This window comes from Puma concolor, chromosome B2 (assembly GCF_028749965.1).
Source record: "Puma concolor isolate L17-30 chromosome B2, mPumCon1.1.hap2, whole genome shotgun sequence".
NCBI classification, from domain to species: domain Eukaryota; kingdom Metazoa; phylum Chordata; class Mammalia; order Carnivora; family Felidae; genus Puma; species Puma concolor.
This window is the reverse complement of record NC_141671.1, coordinates 53,463,902-53,486,421: the sequence shown is the minus strand read 5'-3', so window position 1 is coordinate 53,486,421 and position 22,520 is coordinate 53,463,902. Positions and strand designations below refer to the sequence as shown.

The window sequence follows — 22,520 nt, the reverse complement described above, 5'->3', positions numbered from 1 at the left end:
CATCTCTGATGACTTCAAAGAACAAGGTCTTTCTAGGCTTTCCTATGTCTAAAATATAAATCAAGCCCAAGTACATAAAATGTTCCAATAATTATGAAGTCTTTTTTTCCTGCACCAGCTGGTGAAATTTGTTAATGTATTTTTTTTTTTTTTTTGAGCTTTCTAAGACTGGGAAACTTTTATAGTAAGTATTTTCATCGGAGAGACTAGATTTTTAGCTGTTCTTTTATAACCCAAAATTGACTTAGTTTCACCCAATGACAAAACTGTTTCATAAGCACTTAACCATACCTCTCTAATTCTGTCTCTGAAAGATTAGCACAATCTGAACATTTTAAGAAAGACAAATTGGCTTCAAAATGATATTTATGAGGAACATGGTTCTCTACCAAAGTGGATGACTCATTAAATTCATTCTAAATTGATAAAATAAATTATTATAGACAATGGCTTTCTGACCCCATTTCTAGCAATGTAGTGATAAAATCAAAGCCCCACATGGTTGTAACCCGTGTGCTTTATAAATTCATCTTATATAGTCACTGAGTAGTAATAAAAACTCACTGAAAATCTAGGGAAGGATATTATAATTTATAATCACTGCCGTATTCCCATTGTGGAGCTAGGAATAGCAAATAAAAGGTTTTAAACTAACCACAGTTTTAAAAATTTTGAAGTGTTACCATGTCAACTTGTGGAGAAATATTCCCTGTAATTCCCTAAGGGCTCCCCTGGGGTCAGTGTATTATCATCTTTGATTATTTGAATGACAAAAATGCCCATTTAAGATAAAATTTCAAATGAACACCTTAAGAAAGTTGCAACTAACTTAGAGTAAAACTTGGAGGCTTTAGTTGGAAAATATAAAACATTTTCATTATGTTCCTAATTTTTTATCTTTTGACCTCAGTGTGAGGTCAAAACATGATTTAAAGTCCAAAAAGATGGATAGCTAGGAGTACAGCAACCAACCAAAATCTCAAAAATAAGTTATTACAAACATTATTTTAGTGAAAAGCTATACAGAATACTGGAAAATGCTAATAGAGCTATGGCATGTAAGAGTCATAAGGTACAAAAAAAAAGAATCATAAGTACTGATTTCAGAAAAGACATGAAAATTATTTTATTTTTTTTTAATTTTTTTCAACGTTTATTTATTTTTGGGACAGAGAGAGACAGAGCATGAACGGGGGAGGGGCAGAGAGAGAGGGAGACACAGAATCGGAAACAGGCTCCAGGCTCCGAGCCATCAGCCCAGAGCCTGACGCGGGGCTCGAACTCCCGGACTGCGAGATCGTGACTTGGCTGAAGTCGGACGCTTAATCGACTGCGCCACCCAGGCGCCCCCATGAAAATTATTTTAAAGAGAAATACTTCTCAAATTGAAATATTCTACAAAGCAAACATAGCAACAGTTGCTACATTTTAGTCTTCTTCCTTTTCCCTTTATTTGTCTCTTCATTTCTCACTCTCTTTTCCCTTTTCTTTCCTTATGCAACATAACAGCAAGAAATCCAAGAATAAGAGAGAGAATGGGAACTCAAGACAGAAGCTGTAATGTTTTGGAACATGATCTTGAAAGTGGCATTTCGGGGCGCCTGGGTGGCGCAGTCGGTTAAGCGTCCGACTTCAGCCAGGTCACGATCTCGCGGTCCGTGAGTTCGAGCCCCGCGTCAGGCTCTGGGCTGATGGCTCAGAGCCTGGAGCCTGTTTCCGATTCTGTGTCTCCCTCTCTCTCTGCCCCTCCCCCGTTCATGCTCTGTCTCTCTCTGTCCCAAAAATAAATAAATGTTGAAAAAAAAAAATTTAAAAAAAAAAAAGAAAGTGGCATTTCTAGTCACCTAGAAGTAATTATCTAGAAAATATTGATCACGTCTTTTATTATCAATTTTTGTTTTCATTAAAGGAAACTTCATTAAATGAGACACAAAAAGGACAGAAATCCCACTGTGAAAACCTTCACAAATATTTCCCCCTTTGGTTTTATTCTTTACATTATCCCTGCAATACTCTGATGAAAAATGCCAACTAAGATGGTGCTCTCCTTAAATCTTCAAAGGGCTCCCTCTAAACTGCGGTGTCAAAACTAGCTGAGATCTTCAGTATGGTACACAATCCCCATCGACTGTTCAGCTTTATCCCTAGACTCTCCTCATCTGCACTTACACTGGAGTTACTCAATTACTTAGCATTCTTTTCATAGCCCATGCTATTTCACGCCTCTTTGATTTTGCTCGTGTTGTTTCCTCTGCTTAGAACATCCTTACCCAATTTTCTTCACCTGTGCAACTTGAATTCATGCATTAATACTCAGTGTGGGTGACATCTCCTCCTGAATCTTTCTGTAATCCCCCAAATGGAACTAAGTGTCCTTCTTGTATGCTTCCACTGTATCCTGTAACCCATCTATCAAGCACTTGTCACATTATATTGAGATTATCTGTTAATAGGTCAGTCTTTAGCTGAAGTGTAGGTTCCTTGGTTTCTATTATCTTTGTACCCTAGATTCTTAGCACAGTAATTGGCACAAAGTCTCCCAATATTGTGTTATTTCCACTGGCAGAGATCCACAATATGAAATACCTATCAGCTTCTCTTAGTCTTATGCCAATAGGTATTTGATTCCTCTAATTTTCCTTGTTCTCAGTCTATGTGCATTAAATATATTTTTAACTATTGCATGGTTTCTGTAACAGAGACAGTGTTCCTTTACCCTTTCCAGTCCTAGTTGGAGTTAGGTTGACAAAATTTGATTGGTTTTGGCCAAATGATCATAAGGCATAACTGACATGTGTTGACATTAGGCAAAGGTAGTTTAGAGCCATATTTTTCCAATTCACTCTTCTCCTACCATGAGGGTGCTAGATACTTTATATGCCACCTAATAACTCATACATGAATTGAAAAATTTTAAACAAGGTAATTTTATTATCTCACAGCCTCTAAAGGGTCTATGAAGAGTTTAGTGAGATCTGTCTCAGAGTATGTCAGTCAGTTTCGGTCAAGCTAGGGGATTGGGGGGGGATGCTATTATGTTATCTCAGACTCTGGCTGAAGGATTTGTCTCCAGGTTCATGTGATTGTTTGCAGGGCATATTTACCGTACAGTTTTTGGGTGGATATTTTAATTCCCCCCCATGTCGGTTGCTTATAACAAGGCAGCTTATTTTCTCCAGGGTGCAAAATATACAAGAATGAGAGAGAATGGGAACTCAAGGCAGGAGCTGCAACCTTTTATAATATTCAAAGTGATATACAATCACTTCTGCTGTATGTTGTTGGTCACCCAGATCAATTCTTGCACAATGTGAAAGGGAGCTACACAGGGTTGTAGTTGATCAGTTGATGGGGGAACATTGGGAACCATTTTAGAGGCTGGTCACAACGGAGGCCACATGTCAAAGTGGTGCATGAAACATGAAGGACGCCTCAACCAGGAGTCCTTGTATGAAACAGACTCTCCCATCCATATTAAATGTTAAACAAACAATAAATAAACTTCTGTGACAATAACCCAATGAAAATCCAGGGCTTATTTGCTACTTTGGCATAGCCTAGCTATTCCAACCAATAAAGCTCTTTCTGTATATACGACTATTGAAAGAGACTATGATGATTCAAAGGACTTCAAATATTCTAAGATTTGTAAATTTAAGTTCTTATTTTAAATGAAAACACAGGAATTCTTTCCTTTCTTTCTTTTTGCCAGGCTCATGAATTTGGCTAATCTTTATTCAGAAAACTGACAAAATCAGATATTAAAGACATCATAGCTGAAAGCCAGACAAAGTTAGTTAGCATGTCTTATCCTGGGATCTTGGAATACAAGACTGGCAAGCTTTTCCCAAGCTGACACATGACCCCTTGATATTTCCATGTACGCAAACTTTTCTTTTAAAGTAATTATAATTCACTTCAAGTACTTGATCCACTAAATAAGACATACCTCATAATGTTGTGGAGAATAAATCAGACAATATATAAATGTAACAATGTCTTCTGAAGAGTAAAATACTATATAATTGTTAAACATTGTTCATATATATTATATATTTAAAGAACATTACTAGAAAAAGCTCAGTGATGATAATCTCAAAATATTTTTAAGAATAAAATACATATTCTGTTGGAAACAAACTTCATGCTATTTAAAATATATATCCTATATCCATTTACTTGGTTAAAAGATAATGTCTCATTGAGAACAAAAGTAAAATGAATAAAAGCAGCCCCAAGAGTCAGCAATTCAACACTGGACATATATTTCATGTGTCTTATCCAGTAGCATCTCCAAGTGTTCTATTGTCTGTGTTTAAAGGTCATTCCATGCCTGGTGTGAAGGGCAATGTTCTTTGGACATATATAACACCATTATGCTCTAGGAACATCATTATTTGACATAAAGATTGACCTATTCAGTTAAATCAGTAGAAATGTATGATTTTTAAAAAAGTAACAGTTATATCAGAAAAAGAAAAAATAAAATACATGAGTAGGTTTGAAAACCAAAAAAGAAAAGAAAAAAAAATTAGATTATTTGACACATTAAATATTTAGATTCCGTCTTAAGACCGAATGTGTGTGTGTCTAAAGACAGCACATCCAATAACTAAATAATCCTTGGCCACCATTATGTAACATTTATCCAGTGAATCACACCCCCCCCCCACACACACACACACCCTGAACAGGCAAAAGTGTTTTTGGCATCACCTAATTTACCTTGAAAATTTCTCTTGTAAAGTAACCCTAGCCTGACCTTGATTAGCTTATCAAATGAGCTCATCCCCATAGCTGAAGAATTGTAGTCTACCAGAGATATGGCATGGCAACACGCCAGAACAACTCTGTAAATCGTCTAGAGGGCACATCTAAGCATCATTTCCACTCTTTTTTCGTCTGTGTTTCTGAGTCAGGATTAGAAGTAAGGGAGACAGGATGAAGTAATGGAAAACAGGTGGGCCATGGGACCTGCTCAATCCATATTTGAAACTTAGTGCTGCCACTTATTGTCTGAATATACTTTGGAACAAGTTAAAATAGCTTTTGAATTTCATTTTACTCATTTGTAAAGTGAAGCTATTAATCTCCTCCTTACAAGTTTGTTATGAGGCATCAATAAAACACATGTATTTGTTGTGGAGCTTAGTATTCAGAACCTGGCATATAGTACTCAATAAATATTCTTCATTTTTCTTTGCAGTGAGAAAGGGAACTAGAGATGAGTCCTCAGCTTCCCCCAACACAGGTCACTGACTGACTCCTATTAATGAGCCACTACTTAACAGAACCTGCATGCCTATGGGAGTGGGCTATGTCATAATGCTATTAGAAGAAAGATGGCAAAATCTTCTTTCACCTGTAAAATAACACAAGCAATGGATACTCTGGGGAGCCGAATGAGAATTCAGGAACTTTGAACTGCTAACATAGCTGTAGTGCATGAGGATTTGCAAATATATTCTAGAATATAAAATGATGAAAATTAGTGTAAAGATATAAAATATATATGTCCTAATTAAACCAATAAAAATTGTAAAAACTAGAATATTGTATTTTTATTTGAGTGTTAGATTTCACCTCTTTTGAAAATGGGTATTTTCATTATTTAATTTTCCTCATTTTTTTTTTCAAATATAGGAAGAATTCATTACATTTAAATTATCAGTAGCACATGTTATCTCATTTCTGTACATGATAAATGTTGCTGTTGTCTATGAAATAGCCATTTAAAAAGTCATCACTGGGATTTTGTTCAAATCAAAAACATGAGTTATTTTACCCAATAAAACTAGGTGGTTATGAGTTTAGTAAAAGTGTGGAGGCATCTGTCTAATTCATATTCAGATAAGCATATATTACATTCTGTAACTAAAAACACACAAGTTTAAAGCTCAGGGGCTACTATAAGCTTTTATAGGCATCATTCATGACTTCTATCAGGTCTTGGAAGAAATGAGTAATGTATTATCTCTAACCTATTCTGTCTCCTGTGAAGGAAAGGGTGGGTTTAGAAACACCCATGAATGTGAACTGGGCATTAGGAGAAGCAGGAAAGAAATGTTTCTTAGGCTTAAGAGTACTGGGAACTTATAACTCTGCCAGTTCCATCTCTGGGACATATGATTAGCTCTGTAAGAAGCAACCCATTACAGATATTCGTCCATCTATCCACCCAAATTAGCTTAACTGTTACTGGGTAAATTTTGTAATAGGCACTGTGCTTCAACTAAGTTAAATCAACATATTACCTCTGTGTGTGTGTGTGTGTGTGTGTGTGTGTGTGTGTGTGCGTGCGCGTGCGCGCGCACGCATGCACGCACACACACATGCTATGTAAAACATTAATAGACCAAAACAACCCAACTACAACCCATAACTCACTAAATGGGACCCAACAAGCAAATTTAAACTGACAGAAAATTATCATAATAGTTAGCAATGCCCTTCACTGAGAGTTGAGAAGGCAATGTTAAGTAGTTAATATAAGCACACTAAATACCTGTTAGGGTGAGTGGGTGGAGCTGGTATGGAAAAGGAGAACAACATGTGCAGACTCCATTTTACTAATAGCTTTTAGGAAACGTCTCAAATGATAAAAAGGCTAGAGCAGAGGTCATAAAGAGCTCTGTAAGCTACAGACTGGCTGTGTAGGCAGAGGATGGCTGTAAACTACATCAGGGGTAGATCTCAATAGTGGGAATGAAGAGATAGAAATTGGCATTTATTGTCTACTATATGTCAGGTAAAACACACACACACACGTGTGTGTGTGTGTGTATATACCCCTGTATATGTGATGTTCTCATAAGATTTCTACAAGGCAGGTAGTATTAACCTTAATTTTTGATTAGAAAAAACAGACATAGAGAGTTCAATAACTTGCTAATGATCACACAAGAAGCAAGAAGCACAGCTGGAATGATGTCATGTGTTGAATGTTCTCGTCATCTTTCACATGGAGACAGCAACAGGGAAGATAGAAGCATTCCAGGTGAAAAATCATGATATCTTTGAATGCAAAATTAAGGGAAGCAGAGATTTGCTCATTTTCTCCAGATGTTTAATGTTTCAATTGACCAGAAACCATCGCTCCACCCAGTTTCAACTCAAGAGAAAAGAAATAAGTATAACATCAACTATATTACTTTGAGTGTCCCTAAGAGCCCTCCCCTCATCACACATTAATTTTAAAAACATTGCTCAAAATGTACTGGTCAAATAATTGAATGCATCTACTTGGCTATAGTACAAGACATACTTAGGAATAGGTTATATATGGCATAATTTTGAAGATACTGGAAAAACACTGCTTCCAAAAAGAACTCTGTCCTACCTTTCTTCCTATGACCTAAAATTCTATAAGTAGACATGCACATGTCTTTTATTAGAATGCATATACTCATGAAATTTAATGTAGAGTAACTTTTGTCTTAGTTTGAATGACTTGTGTTGCATTTTTTTTCCAGAAAACTACTTTCCATCACAGGGAAGAAATATCTGATACATATGGGAGAAGGGACACAGTGAAAGAGATGGGCTGTGGAGAGAAGAAAAAGAGGTAGGGATGATCAAGAATTTGTCATTCTGCTCAGGGCATATCCTGTTACATCACTTCACAAAATGACAGTGTGGGAGAAATGACTTCTAACTGATCACATTATATTTGTAAGTTCAACAAGGTTGAGATTTTCCAAGTAGTCAGTTACATAAAAGTGCAAATGGTGAATGGACCCGAAGGGTCAGGGATTACATCTGCGGCCAACACTGTGGTCTTTCACCTTCATGCCTAACGTTACCTCTTTATCTTACATGAATAATGTGATTCCTTGTCCTGCCACTCTATGCATAAAATTACTTACACTAAAGGGGCAAAAAAGCAATTCTCAATCTAATCCGTTTTGCAAATTTGACAGTGACATTAAAGAGCAGGAAGTTGTCTGTGAGTAATGACACTGATCATTTGTTTAAATGTCAAACTTCGTCAACTTTCAGGGAATATGTCCATAAAGAATGGGTTTCTGTTCAGCCAGAGAGGATTTCAGTGTTACTTAGTCCTGAAGAAAATAGCTGTTAGTATCTTGAGAGCATAATGCTTTGAGTAAAATTTTCTTTTTAAGCTGAATGGAATTGGCCATTTCAGCACTTGGGGCTGTGGACAGTGTTCTCTTCCTTGTATTATGAAACACATAGTCTTACTGTAGAGGTGTTTCCTTTTTGAAACTAAAACATTCTCCAGGCTAACAAACCTATACTCCTAAACTATGCAATTAGAATTAGGAGACTATGCATCAACATCCTGTGTAAAGTCAGAATGAAGTAACAGCAAAGGGAAACAAATTTTATCACAGAGATTAAGTGTGAAATAAATATTAAGGAAGGGAATTAGTTATGATTTGCAGCTATTCCTGCAAAACAGGTCAAATTTTTATTGCAATGCAATAACATTCCTCTCTGGATAGGATTTTGCTTCAGACAATGACAGAGCCATTAACCCTTCATGGTAATTTATTAACAGTGGACATAGATGCAAGAGAGAACAGGAAGTACATTTAATAGGCTTGCAGACAGCAAAGAGCAGAGAATTCATTCTCTCTATGCTTTCTAGCTCTAGAGTGGAATATCAATGGAGAATTCTGGATCTGAGATCAGATGAAATGGAGTTGAATCTGAATAGTGTTCTTTAATTAGCCATTTCATTTCTCTAAGTCTTGTTTCTCCTCCTGTCAAATGTGGGTTACTTTGAGGTTTAAGTGAGGATGTAGGCAGAGAGGTCTGGCATACTGGTAGGTACTCAATGGATGTTCAATTTAGATTATTTACTTTTCATTAAGCATTGGCATAATACAGTGATAGGTTTCTATGCTAGTGGCCAGATGTTTTAATAGCTGTAAACTCTAAGAAGGGATGTCAAAAAGGGAAACAAGAAAGGCATCATTATTAACAGACTTATCCTTATAGCAAAGTACCCCAAGTGTGTGTATTTTCACCCTCATCCACCTTATTTGCATCACCCAAAGATTCCCCTCATGTTTACCTTTTTAAAAATCAACAAAAAGAGAGTAGCCTGAAAATAACACAGTAAGCATTAAAAAAACAACTACAAAGTTTTCAGAGGATTCTTATCTCCCTTCAAAAATAACATTTTACCAACTCTCTCCAGAATGCTTCTCAGCCACATACTTAGCAACTACTCTGTCTTTTGAATTGATGAGAGACTACTTTGAATGCTTCCTACCCAGAATGACACACTTGGAGACAGAAGGTAAAAATCAGATTAATGCTAAAAGCCTGATAAGTTCCTTATCATCCTCCCTTGCAGCTACAAATTCTTTGCTTTGGACTTCAAAGCCACTCAACCTATCTCACCTCACCCCGTCTTCTTCCCTTTTTATAACTGAAAATCAAGAGCAGCAATCTTGTAGCCTCCCCCATCTCCTCCTGTCATTTTCAACAGAGATTGCCTCCACACTGCCCTCTGCATTTGAAACGCCTCCCACTCTCCATTCATCAAGGTACATGCTCCTTCCATTCACAATTTATGTTAAGTCGTCCCTCCCTTCCAAAGCTCCTTTTCTTTAAGTGGATTCCCCAGCTGCCCTAATAAACTCCACCACCAGTCTCACACAGCACTGTACCTCCCACCCCCACGACCCCACCCCCCTCCCCCTGCAACATTCAGAAATTACGCTAAGGTGGGAAATGGACGAGGAAATCTATGTCTGCATACGAACCCAGACAGGAACAAATAGAGCTTAGCATTAAGCTCACCATCTCCTCTCAGAAGGAGAAAAAAAAAAAAATTATCATTTTTTTTTCCAAGCCTGACAGCAAGCATGTTCGGGGGGTGGGGGGGGGAACATACACACACACACACACACACACACACACACACACACACACACACACACGTTGAGTGGATGAATGAATGAATGGATAGGTGGATGAATGATTGCGATCTCTTTGGTACTTTTCTCAGATGCCCCTCCTTCTTGCTTGCTCCTGGCAGGGTTTCTGTTTAATTCAGCTTCAGCGTGTGAGTGCATCTCTATGTTTTGCCTCTGTCTCCACTCACTGCCCTTTCATTACCACCTCTAGACAGAGCTGAAGCCTCCGCGCCAAAGGGCACTCTACCTAGCTCACAAATGCTTTGTGACTCCAACGGCCAAAGACAGCTTGCTCCTCAGGAGCACAGCTTTGCATTTTGCCAGCTTCACCTCTCCGGAAAGCCCCCCAAACAGCCGGCTACGTTACACAAAAGGATGACTAATTTCCCCATACTCAACAAAATCCACCTGAGACCCAGTCGCTGCCCCTCTCTTGGGGCTTGTAACCTAGGTGTTCGCAAAAGAAACACGCTTCCCTGCTTCTCCCTGCAGATGCAAAAAGGAATTACGATTCCAGGGCTGGGTCCTGGTTCCTAAAATCAGAAAACTTTTTTCTTTCTTTCTTTTCTTTTCTTTTTTTTTTTTTCTTTTTCTTTTTTTAAAAACCAAACCCCACCCCGAGAGCAGCGACCTCTTTGTTTGCATCCCAAGGGGAGGGAGGGGTCTCCTGAGCCTTTGCAGCCAGGGGTGGAGGGGACGTGACAGCCCTCTGGAGGGCTGCCCTGGACGAGACTCACCCAGGACGTTCCCAATGAGAGCCACCACGAACACGATGATGTAGCCGGCGATCAGGACCCACTCATATTCTTTGGGGTGTAGGTATTCCCTCCACAGGTACCGCAGGAATTCCTCGTCGTCATAGTCGGTGGGGTTTAAAAAAGGCTCTTGAGTTTCATTCAGCTCCGAAGCAGATGACCAGTTGCGACAAGGGGGGGAGTCCTCCAGTTTGGTACCGGACATCACGGGCTCGAGTCCGGTTCCGCTCAGTGCCGCAAGCCGCTCTTCCCCTGCCCCATGAGCCCTGTGATTTGCGGTGGGAAAGGCGGCGCGGAGACGCGAGAAGGGGCTTCGGAGCAGAAAATGACGTGAAAAGTTACTGAGCCAATGCCTCCGGAGTCTTGTGCCCAGCAACTTCTGCGGCGGCTTCGCTGTCTTTGCAGACGATTTTGAAGAGAGGCGGCTGAGGAACCGGGGACCCGGCACTGGAGGCTGCAGCAATGACACCGGGAGGAGACAGCTACCTCGGCTCGGCTCAGGCTCAATTACTCCTCATTCCAGCACTGAGTCCGCAGCCCACAGCCTCCGCCCGCGCTGAGGGAGAGCCGAAGCTGGGGGGTGGGGGTGGGGGTGCGGGTGGGGGTAGTCCTGAAAATCTTTTTAACCTGTTTCTCCCCCTTTTCTACTTTTCTCCTCCATTTCTCACGTGCAGTTCCCATGACCCATACACAGACACGTGTAGGTCTATTGACATGACAGTCATGTGAACACATGGCTAATATAGGATTTGTTGTTAATATAGGATTTGTCTTTTTAATGTAAACATAAAAGGAATGAGGAGGGGCCACTGTGTTCCTCAAGTAGGTCCATGCAAAAGTCATCTCAGGCAAAGACTGTACGTTTGTTTGGCTTTGCCAGCTTAGCACTTGCTGAATCTTGAACATAGCACCTCCTCTCCCCATTCTCCAAAGTGGAGAAGGAGACCATTTTTGAATCGAAGGATATAGTTAGCTGGCATTGTACTTGCACTACCAAGTGTCACAGGAAAAACAGCAGCGATTCCTTGAAGGACGCTAGGGTCATATGTGTGCTCATAGTTGATGTTGTTCAAGCAACGTTACAGATCAAACAGGGTGAAAGGAATTTCTTAGAAGGATGTAGTGGTGTGCACACAAATGCTCTCTGGTTAATACCACACCCTACTGGTCTTTCTTCTTATTGACCCAGGACTGATGTCACCTGCCACTCTCTAATGAAACTGATTTTGTCTCTAAGAATAGTATTTTGGGATTTGTCGTAGTATGAGTTCAGGACCCTTTCGTTCTCAATAACTGTGATAGGAATACTGCATTTGATTATAATTTTGTACATGGGAAGGACCTCAGACAGCATCTAGCCTGAACTTTAGCTTAATATTAAAAGCCTTCTAATAACTTTGCTGATGTTCTCCCACCTAGTTTGGATGGACCACCTCAGTTTCTGACTTCCACCATCGTGGGGCTGTTCTAAGGTTTAGAGAACTCTTCGTTACATTAAGATAAGATTTTATTTTTTTTTTTATTTTTTTTTTTAATGTTTATTTATTTTTTGGGGACAGAGAGAGACAGAGCATGAACGGGGGAGGGGCAGAGAGAGAGAGGGAGACACAGAATCAGAAACAGGCTCCAGGCTCTGAGCCATCAGCCCAGAGCCCGACGCGGGGCTCGAACTCACGGACCGCGAGATCGTGACCTGGCTGAAGTCGGCCGCTTAACCGACTGCGCCACCCAGGCGCCCCAAGATAAGATTTTAAACCAATATACAACTTTCTTAGTCTTTTACTCTCAATTCCTACTTTGCATCTTGGTGCTACATGGAATAAATCTTCCATATGCCAATCCTTCACATACTCAAAATAAGTATAACAGCCCCGTTCCCTTTCCTCCACTTTTCCTCTAATTATTTCCACTGTTTTTCAAATGACACTATCCCCACGACCTCCGGTCATTTGGTCTTCCTTTAGGCAGTTGTCAATGCCTTGCATAATAGTAAACTAGGAGATACAGTAATTTGGATGGGTTTTGCTGGTACAAAATGTACATTATCATGTGGATGCAACCAACGCCTATAATTAATTTGTTTATTCAAATGTCACAAGACACTGTTAGTTCACATTTAGTGTTAAGTCAATCCTCCTGACTCTACCATAGTCATAATTCTTCACATGTTTTGTAATTTACATCTGACAAAATTCTCTCATACACATTATTTTAAAACCACTGAGGAGTTGACTATGATTAGCCCTGTTTTACAGCCGAGGAAACGGTTCTGGAGAAGTTAAACGATTTACTAAAGGTCAAGTGACTAATCTGCAGCAAGACCATTCTGTTCTTCTGATCCCAGCTTGGGGTTTCTGTTATTCTACAGATGTCATATTTCACAAGAAATACTATTATTATATTTTCCCAGTCTGCACTAGTCACTTCAGAGAAGAAAAATAAATGGGCATTTGATACGTCTGACAAATATTTACTTAATTTTTCTATTCCATTGTCAGTGATACAGGTTAAACAAGGTTACTGCTTTCATGCACTTTACTTTCTAGGGAAGACAGAAAGGAAACAAATTGACTAATAAATACATAAGAAGAATATTAGGAAGGGATAAATCTTATGTTTTAAAACAAAATCCAGTGAAGTGATGGTGAGTGGAGAGTCCCAAAGGCCATGTTAGAAACAGATGGTCAAAAGGCCTGTGCGAAGAGGTAACATATACGTAGGATACTCCCATGATGTATGCACATATTAATTTAATTTTTCTAATTTGAGGTTTCACCAGATCTTAAATACTGATGCTATTATCCAAAGAATTAGCCATTTCACCAGACCTCTTGTCATCAGTGAATTTGACAAGCAGGCCTTCTGTGGTTTCATTCATGTTCTCCGATACAAATGTGCTAACTTTATTCTGTGGTATAATGTGTCCCTCTGATTTATTAATGTATGTTGTTTTCCTCTTCCATGTACTATTATTTTCAAAATGGGAAAGGCTGTTGCTACTTAGTTGTAATCTATATTCTGTGACATCTTCAAATTTTTTGTCATTGACAAAACACAAATATGGACCCTGGATGCTGTTTTCTAAGTACTCAGTGTTTTTGCGTGTGTGATATTTCAACTCACCTATACTTCAATCCACTCTTTTTAAATTTTCTACCTGCAGTTAATCATCACTCTGTATTAGAAGTGTAAATAAGGAGAAATGAAAACACATCTTGTTCTGATGTGTGCTTTATGTTGTGACAAGCCTGGATTTACCTTGAAAAGCGTTACAGTTTTTCTGTCCATAATTTATAGGTGATTTATTTTAAATATGTGGTACTCTGTTGCCATACAAAAATTCCACTCAAACCTTCAAATTATTATTTTATTTTGTTGCAAGCACATTAGAGAGGATAAATAGTGCAGTACTCATTTTGATGTGATCCCTTTCCTTAGATCCTCTGATATACTTTAGTACATTTGAAAAGAATGTTTAGATCTGAAGATATTGTTTTCTTCAATTCAGAATCTTTCTGCTACATGAAGAGAAAAGGAGTCAGCTCAATATCACAAGACAGTATAGAAAGTTCTAAATTTGTCTAGTGATGACCTCTTAAGGTTGTTATAAGAATTAAATGAATTAATATTTTTAGAAAAGTCTCTGGTATATAGAAGGGATTTGAAAATGTTGAATAAGATTTAGAATGATGTGGTCTCCTGGTGTGAATATTATTTGCTTTACATATCAATTCCTCTAAGTGTTAATATATATTTAGAAAAAGTAATGTGGCTCACAATAGTCTAAGTAATTCTGTTTAACTACCTATCTTAAGTTTTTTTCTGTCACTTTTAACTCTCCAACTAACTCTCTGAATATATTAAAAATGAGAAAGAAAAGGAAAATAAAACCCCAAAACAGATGCCCCCCACCTCAGCAGTTGTAGTTAAGTTGCTCAGAGATCACAGATTACATTGGCTGTCCCAGTTTTTATATTCTTATTCCTGATGCCAGACCACACTTTTTGAAGCCTATAATAACTTTATGAATCCATTTCATTAAATATTTCTGAGTATTCCCTATGTTCCCAGGAGTTTAGTTAAGAGCTGGAGGCATCAAGATCAATAAGACATAGTCTAGCCTCAATGATTGCATAGTGCACCAGCGAAATTAGCAGTGTTATGATTATAGAATCACTCTGTGAGTTTCTAGGGTAGAAGGATGCAGAGTGTCACAAGAACATGAAAAAACACCTAATTCAGGCTGGAGAAAACCAAAATGAATGGCTCCCCACAGGGAAAGTCACTCTTGTGCTGACTCCTTGAAGAGAAAGAGAAGATTACTAGATGGTTAGGAATGGGAGGTATTCAGGTGGGGGGTGGCGGGGTGGGCAGCATTTCATGAACTTGGAAACAGGAGAAATCAGGCAGTGCACAGACAAAAGCAAGGTGAAGTGAACAAGGTCAGACTTTCACAACATCTCTGGCAATGATGTGGAAAATGGGAGTACAGAATGATTAAGACTGAGGATAGGGTACCACATAGGAGACTAGTATAAAGATCCTTTTGTCAGAAGGCAGGCAACAGTTGTAAGGATTGAGAGGAGATGAGTGTCATTAAAAAAAAAAAATGATGGTTTGAACAGACATTATCCAGAAGGCAGAAATTTTATTACTTTCTTGAAGAAGGCTGAATACATGGTAATAGTATGTTTAAAGTTTATTTCTCTATTTTGCTGTGTAGTTTGAAGAATAAATTGAAGAAAGGAATAGAAAGGTGTCCCTGTGTTGACTTTTCAGGTATCTGAAAAAAAGTTGTTTTCCTTCCTTCTTTTCTGTCGGAATGAAAACAAAATCAAGCCTAAGCACTCTCGGTAATGACTGCACTGAGCTTACATATTCCCCAAATAAATGCAATAGTTTTGCAGGAAGTTATCTGACATCTCTCAACTCCAAACACTACATTTTCTTCTAAGATGGCCTTGCTAAATCTTTCTGGAAAAGTCTTTGGATCATGGAAAGGGCTAGAAATCTATTTTTCAGGAAGAAAGGGGGAAATGTATTTCTGATAACATGTTCCTCTTAGGAGAAACTCTTGAGTGGGTTACTGAGATGAAACTCAGATGCCTAGAAGACTCAGACATTAATAATCAAAACTACATGATGCAAATTACCCAAAACTTTTCTGACTGTTTTTCTTCCCATCCTTATATTACTCCCTCATTTATTTACTTATGTCTTATTTTAGACTAGGTTCTCTCTGTCCCTTCTTGCCTCCTAACCTGTATGATCATATCGGGTACGTTCCCTTCATGGTTCTTTTATTCAACAATCTATGGAAGTCATGCTCTATTCCTATCTCATGTTGACCATAGACAAACACTGTTCTCTTATTCAGTTTTTATCACATGAAAAGCATAGAGGAGTAAGCAAGTAATTCAATTCAGTAAAGCAAATGCCCTTATGTGTACATCTAAAATGGTCTGAAAGTGCAGGAAGAGACATCTACTCTGTCAAAGTGGGGTCAGCGAAGGAGGATGTTATCTAAGCTCAGAACTGAAGAATGGAGAGTGATAGCCTCCAGTGGAAGGGTTGTGAGAGCTGGTAACAGAATGGAAGCAAGTAATTTGTTTGTGAGACAACACTAAGAGTCAACATTTGATGCGTGCTTAAGTGAGCTAAGCCCTGTACCAAGCACATTGCAAGTATTAACTCAGTTGATATTTACAACTCTATAAGGTAGGTTTATTAGTTATCATACCAATTTTTCAGACGAAGAAAGTGAGACATGGAGAAGTTAAGTAACTTTCCCATGGTCACAAAGCTAGAAAATGGCAGAATCCTTGAGCAGAATGGTCATGATCCAATTCTAGAAATATGCATTTATTTTTTTACCATTACTCTATTTTTTTCCCACAGTAAAGAACCAAAACCTTTTCAGTAGGGGCAACTCTTTCCTTTGTTACTAGTGATAATACTATAAAATTTTGATTCTTAAAGAACATATTTGTAAAATTACATATATTTCCTATATTTTAAAAATTCCGATTATATTTTTAAGCAGTGTAAGAGCAGAATTGAAGGGAAATGGTTATACCCTTCAAGGTGTTATCTTTCCCAAAGAAAATCAATATTCTTTTATGTGCTCTTAAGTATGAATGCTATACATAATGTTCTTACTACACACTTAAAGGCATAAATGTTGTCTAATTCATTTTTTGTACCTAGAACCTAGAACAGCACTTTTTATGTAGCTACTGGTCAATCACTACCAGTTGATCAGGACTGAAGTGAATTGTAGAAGAGAGTCCTTTACAAAAAAGTGATTTTTATGAAAAAGTATGCATATGTGTCACCTTGGTTTATGGAAAACAATGGAAATTCCTGAAGACATAAGTATATTGTTGCCTGTTACTAAATCTTTAGCTTAGAAAGGACATAATCTTTTTGTCTATTGTACTACTCTATTAATTCACTTCTTTCCATAACCTAAAGGTTATTTTTCCTCTTTACAGTAGCAAATGGCTAAAACAGAAAAATAGGGATTAGAGAAAGATAGTGAGTTTCAATGCAATCCTATAATAAAGTACAGACTATAACTTTTGGGGTGCTTGCCCAATCTAGGCATCCTTCACTGAGAACCACACTACTCTCAGTCACTCTGAAAGATGGCCTATGAAGAATGAGAGCACTAGTGCAATACCCGCCTTTCCAAACATCAGTCACTGGGCTACATGAGATCTCACTCTTGGGCTTGAGTTCATTGAAATATCCCTATGTTCTTTCACTGAATGTTATTTTTTTTTTTCTTGAGCTCATTTGGCTGGGCTTCTTTTCCTTAAAAATAATAATACTTGGCTGAAATAGTGGAAATTTACTCTTCGGTAAGCAGTGGATTTAGCATGTAATCATTAAGGCACGTGATCTGATTTTCTATATAAAATACATTATCCATTTTACTGTGTCACAAAATTAATTTGATTATTTATTTTTAAAGACTTCATTTTTTTTAAAGTAGTTCTAAGTTCACAGCACAACTGAAAGTACAGAACATTTCCATACTCTGTCCCCTTACACATGCACATCCTCTCTTACCAATGTCCTCCACCAAAGAGGTACATTATTTACAGTTGAGAAACCTACACTGATATATCATAATCATTCAAAATCCATAGCTTACATTAGGGCTCACTCTTGGCATTGTAAATTCTATGGGTTTGGACAAATGTATAATGACCTGTATCCATCATTATTCCATAATATACCATAATATAGAGTATTTGCACTACCCTAAACATCCTCTGTGCTCTACTTATTCATCCTTCTCTACCCCTAATTCCTGGAAACCACAGGTCTTCTTTAATTCAGTTTCTTTCTTCACAGTTTTGTGGTTTTCAGAATACCTTGTGGTTGGAATCATATACTATGACTTTTTTTTCATTTAGGAATATGTATTTAAGGTTCTTTCATGTCTTTTTATGCCTTGGTAACTTATTTTTTAGCACTGGAAAATACTCAATTGTCCAGATGTACCACAGTTCATTTACCTATTTACCTATTGAATGGCATGTTGGTTGCCTTTCAAGTTTGGGTAATTTTGAATAAAGTTGCTACAAACATCTGTGTGCAGGTGTTTCTGTGGTCATATGTTTTCAACTCCTTTGGGTAAGAACCAAGCAGCAAAACTGATGGGTCATATGGTAGGACTATATTTAGTTTTACAAAAATCACTAAACTTTCTTCTAGAGTGGCTGTACCATTTTGTATTCCCACCAACAATGAACGAGATTTCCTGTTGTTCCACATCCTCACCAGGATTAGGTGTTATCAGTATTCTAGAATGTGGCCATTCTAATAGGTGGGTAGTGATATTTAATTATTTTAATACACAATTCACTAATAACATATGATGTGGACCATCCTTTAATGTTTTTTTTTGTTTGTTTGTTTGTTTGTTTTTTTTTGCCATCTGTATATTGTCTTTGGTGTACTGCCTGATAAGTTGTTTGGGCTATTTTTTAATCAGGTTTCATGTTGTTTTGTTGAGTTTTGTTTTGTTTTGTTTTGGTTTGGTTTGTTTTTTTTCCTGCAATCCCCACCCTCCCCCACCAGGTTTATGTGTTTATTCTTTTAAATTCTATTATTGAAGTATAGTTGGCATATGTTATTATATTAGTTTTAGGTGTACATAATAGTAATTTGACAATTCTATACATTACTCGATACTCACCATAATAAACACAGAGCCATCTGTCATCATATGTTATTACACCTTGTCGAGTTTTAGGCATTTTTTGTATATTTTGAATAGCAGTCCTTTATCAAATGTGTCTTTTGCAAATATTTTTTCCCAGTCTGTGGCTTCTCATTCTTTTGATGTTGTCTTTCACAGAGTAGAAGTAACTAATTTTAGCAAAATGCAGTCTATCAATTATTTCTTTCATGCATCATGCCTTTGGTACTGTATCCAAAAAGTCATAGACACAACCAAAGTCATCTAGGTTTTCTGCTGTTATCTGCTACAAGTTTAATGGATCTAAATTTTATATTTAGATCTGTGATAGATTTCTGAGTTAATTTTAAGTGAAAGGTGTAAGGCCTGTGTGTAGATCCTTTTTTTTTTTTTTTTTTTTTTTTGGTCTTGTGTTGCATGTGAATGTCCAGTTGTTGAGTATCATTTGTTGAAGAAACTGTCTTTGTTTCAAAGTTTCACCTTGGCTCCTTTGTCAAAGATCAAAGGGTGTTTCTGGGCTATTTTGTTCCATGATTCTACTATTTCAACAATAGCACACTGTCTTAATGACTGTAGCTTTAGAGTGATTCTTGAATTCAGGTAGTGTCAGTCCTCCAACTTTGTTCTTTTATTCAATATTGCATTGGATATACTTCCCCTTATGCCTCTCTATAACTTTAGAATCAGTTTTTTTTTTTGACATCCATAAAATAATTTGCCAGGATTTTAATTGGGATTGCATTGAATGTAGAGATCCAGTTGAGCAGAACTGACATCTTGACAATATTGGGTTTTCCCCAATATTGGTTCATTTCCCCAATTGGGTTCATTTCCATAAACATGGAATGTCATGTATTTAGTTCTCTGATTCCATTTATCAGAGTTTTGCAGTTTTCCTTATATAAATCTTGTACATATTTTGTTATATATATATTTCATTTTTTGAGGGCTAATATAAATGTAATTGTTTTTAATTTCAAATTCTATTTGTTTATTGTTGACATATAGGAAAGTAATCACTTTTGAATATTAAACTCATATACTGAAGCTGTGCTGTAGTTGCTTATTAGTTCCATGGGTTTTTTTTTTTGTTGTTGTTGTTGATTCTTTTGCATTTTCTATGTAGACAAAGTCATCTATGAACATTAGTGAACAGTAACAGTTTGTTTCTTCCTTCCCAATCTGTATACATTCTATTTCCTTGCCTTGTCTGATTACGTTAGCAAGGACTTGTATCGCAATGCTGAAAAGGAGAGGTGACAGGGAACATCCTTGCCTTGTACCTGATCTTAGAGAAAAAGCTTCAAGTTTCTCACCATTGACTATGTTAGGCGCTAAGTTTTTTTTTTTTTTTTTTTTTTTTTTTTTTTATAGGCAGTCTTAAAGTATTTCCTCTCTATTCATAGTTTACTGAGGGTTTTTTTTCATGAATGGATGTTGGATTTCATCAAATGCTTTTTCTGCATCTATAGATATGACCGTGTGATTTTTGTTTGTTTTTAGACTGTTGATGTGATGGGTTACATTAATTGAATTTTGGAATGTTGAAGCAGGCTTGCATACCTGGGACAAACCCCACTTATTTGTAGCATATTTTTTAATACTTTTTGTATTTAATTCACTATTTTTTTTTAGTATTTTTGCATCTAAGTTCATGAGAAACATTAGTCTGTCATTTTCTTTCCTAGTAATATCTTTGTCTAGTTTTTTAATTTGGGTAATGCTGGCCTCACACAATGAGGTAGGACATGTTTTCTATGCTTTTATTCTCTGAAAGAGATTGTAGAGAATGCTATTTCAACAAATATACATTGTATGACTCTATATAGTTATGGTAAAAGATACTCGTGTATTGAATTCCAATGTTAAAAGCAACTCTACAAGCTTTTACTTAGGTAAAAATGCAGTCATTGAATAGCATAGTGCCATTGTGAAAACCTGCATTGAGTGAGAATCTCCTTTGTTGTTATTGTTTATTTCTTATTTTCTAATTGGGATAAAATTCACATAACATAAAGGTCACCATTTTAAAAATTTTACAGTACATAACTCAGTGGTTTTAAATACATTTATAATATGTAACCATCACCACTACCTAATTCCAGAATATTTCCATCACCCCAAAGAAAAACCCCATACCTTCCCATTCATCTATCCTCTTACATGCTGGAAACTGGATTTAATTATTCTGGAAATTTCCCATAAATGGAATCATAGTATACATGTGGGCTTTTTTTTCTGGCATCTTGTATTAAGCATATTTTAAGGTTCATTCATGTTATAGCCTATCCCAGTATTTTTTTATGACTGAATATATTCTGTACAGATATATAACTTTTATTTATCAGTCAGAAGTTGATGGACTTTGGGGTTGTTTCCACTTTTTGGTTAGTATAAATAATGCTGCCATAAACATCCATGTACAAGTTTTAGTGTGAACTTATGTTTTCAGTTATATTAGCTATATACCTAGCAGAACTACTGTTTCATATGGTAACCCTATTTTTTAAGAAACTGCCAAACTGCTTTCCAAAATGGCTATACCCTTGTACAATACGACTAGCAATGTACAAGTTTTCCAATTTCCCCACATGCTTACCAATATTTGTAATTTCCTTTTTTTTAAAAAAATACTAGCTATCCTCATGGATGTTAAGTGGTATCTCACTGTGAGTTAACTTTCAATCCCTCTAATGATTAATGATGCTGAACACCCTTTCACATTCTTTTTGGTCACTTGCATATCTTCTTTAGAGATATAGCTATTCAAATTGTTTACCTCTTAAATATTTTTTGGTATTTTTTTTAACTTGTAAACATTTTTAAAAATATAGTCTGGTCACTAGAACTTTATCAGACACTTGATTTGCAACTCTTTATCAATTGTATTTTTATATTTTTAATAGTGTCCTTCAATGCAAAAAAAATAGATTTTAATTTTAATGAAGTTCAATTTATCTAGGTTTTGTTATTTTTGTTTTTGGTATTATATTTAAGAAGCCATTGCCTAATCCAAGGTCACAAAGATTTACACCTATGTTTCTTTTTAATTTTTTTTATTGTTTTAGCACTTACATTTAGGTCTTTGATCTATTTTGAGTTAATTTTCATATGCAGTGTGATAAAGAGGTTCAAAATTGTTTTTTTAAATGTGCATATCCAGTTGTCCCAGTACCGGTGGTTAAAAAAAAAGACAAAAAACACACAAAAAACTTTTTTTCCCCATTGAATGGTCTAGGTACCCTCAAAAATCAATTAGCCATAGATGATGGGTTCATTTTTGGACTCAGAATTCTCTTTCATTGATCTATAAATCTGTCCTCATATCAGAATAGTGGTGTTTTGATTACTGTAGCTTTGAAGTATGTTTTGAGATTGAGAAGCATGAGTCCACAAATTCTGTTCTCCTTTTTAAAAAGATTATTTCAGCTATCTGGAATCCCTTGGAGTTATGTAAATTTTAGGATCAACCTGTCCATTAAAAAAAAAAAAGACTGAAAAAAAGGCAGTTTTGGAATTTTGACAGAGATTGAATTGAATTTGTAGATCATTTTGAAGAGTGTTGCCATCTTAATATTGTCTTCCAATCTACAAACATGGCATGTCTTTCAGCTTGTTTAGGTTGAATTACTTTCAACAATATTTTATTTTTTCATTGTATAA

General features: G+C 36.8%; 1 protein-coding gene across 2 annotated transcripts in view; it reads right to left on the bottom strand.

Moving 5' to 3' along the window:
* HCRTR2 (hypocretin receptor 2) overlaps positions 1-11,141 on the bottom strand; it is a 113,759-nt gene extending 102,618 nt beyond the window's left edge. For both annotated transcript variants that reach the window (XM_086707090.1, XM_025925591.2), the window contains exon 1: positions 10,628-11,141. In XM_086707090.1, coding sequence (XP_086563216.1) covers positions 10,628-10,850 — 223 coding nt within the window. In that variant the 5' untranslated portion in view covers positions 10,851-11,141. The remainder of the gene's footprint in view (positions 1-10,627) is intronic.
* Positions 11,142-22,520: the final 11,379 nt, after the last annotated feature.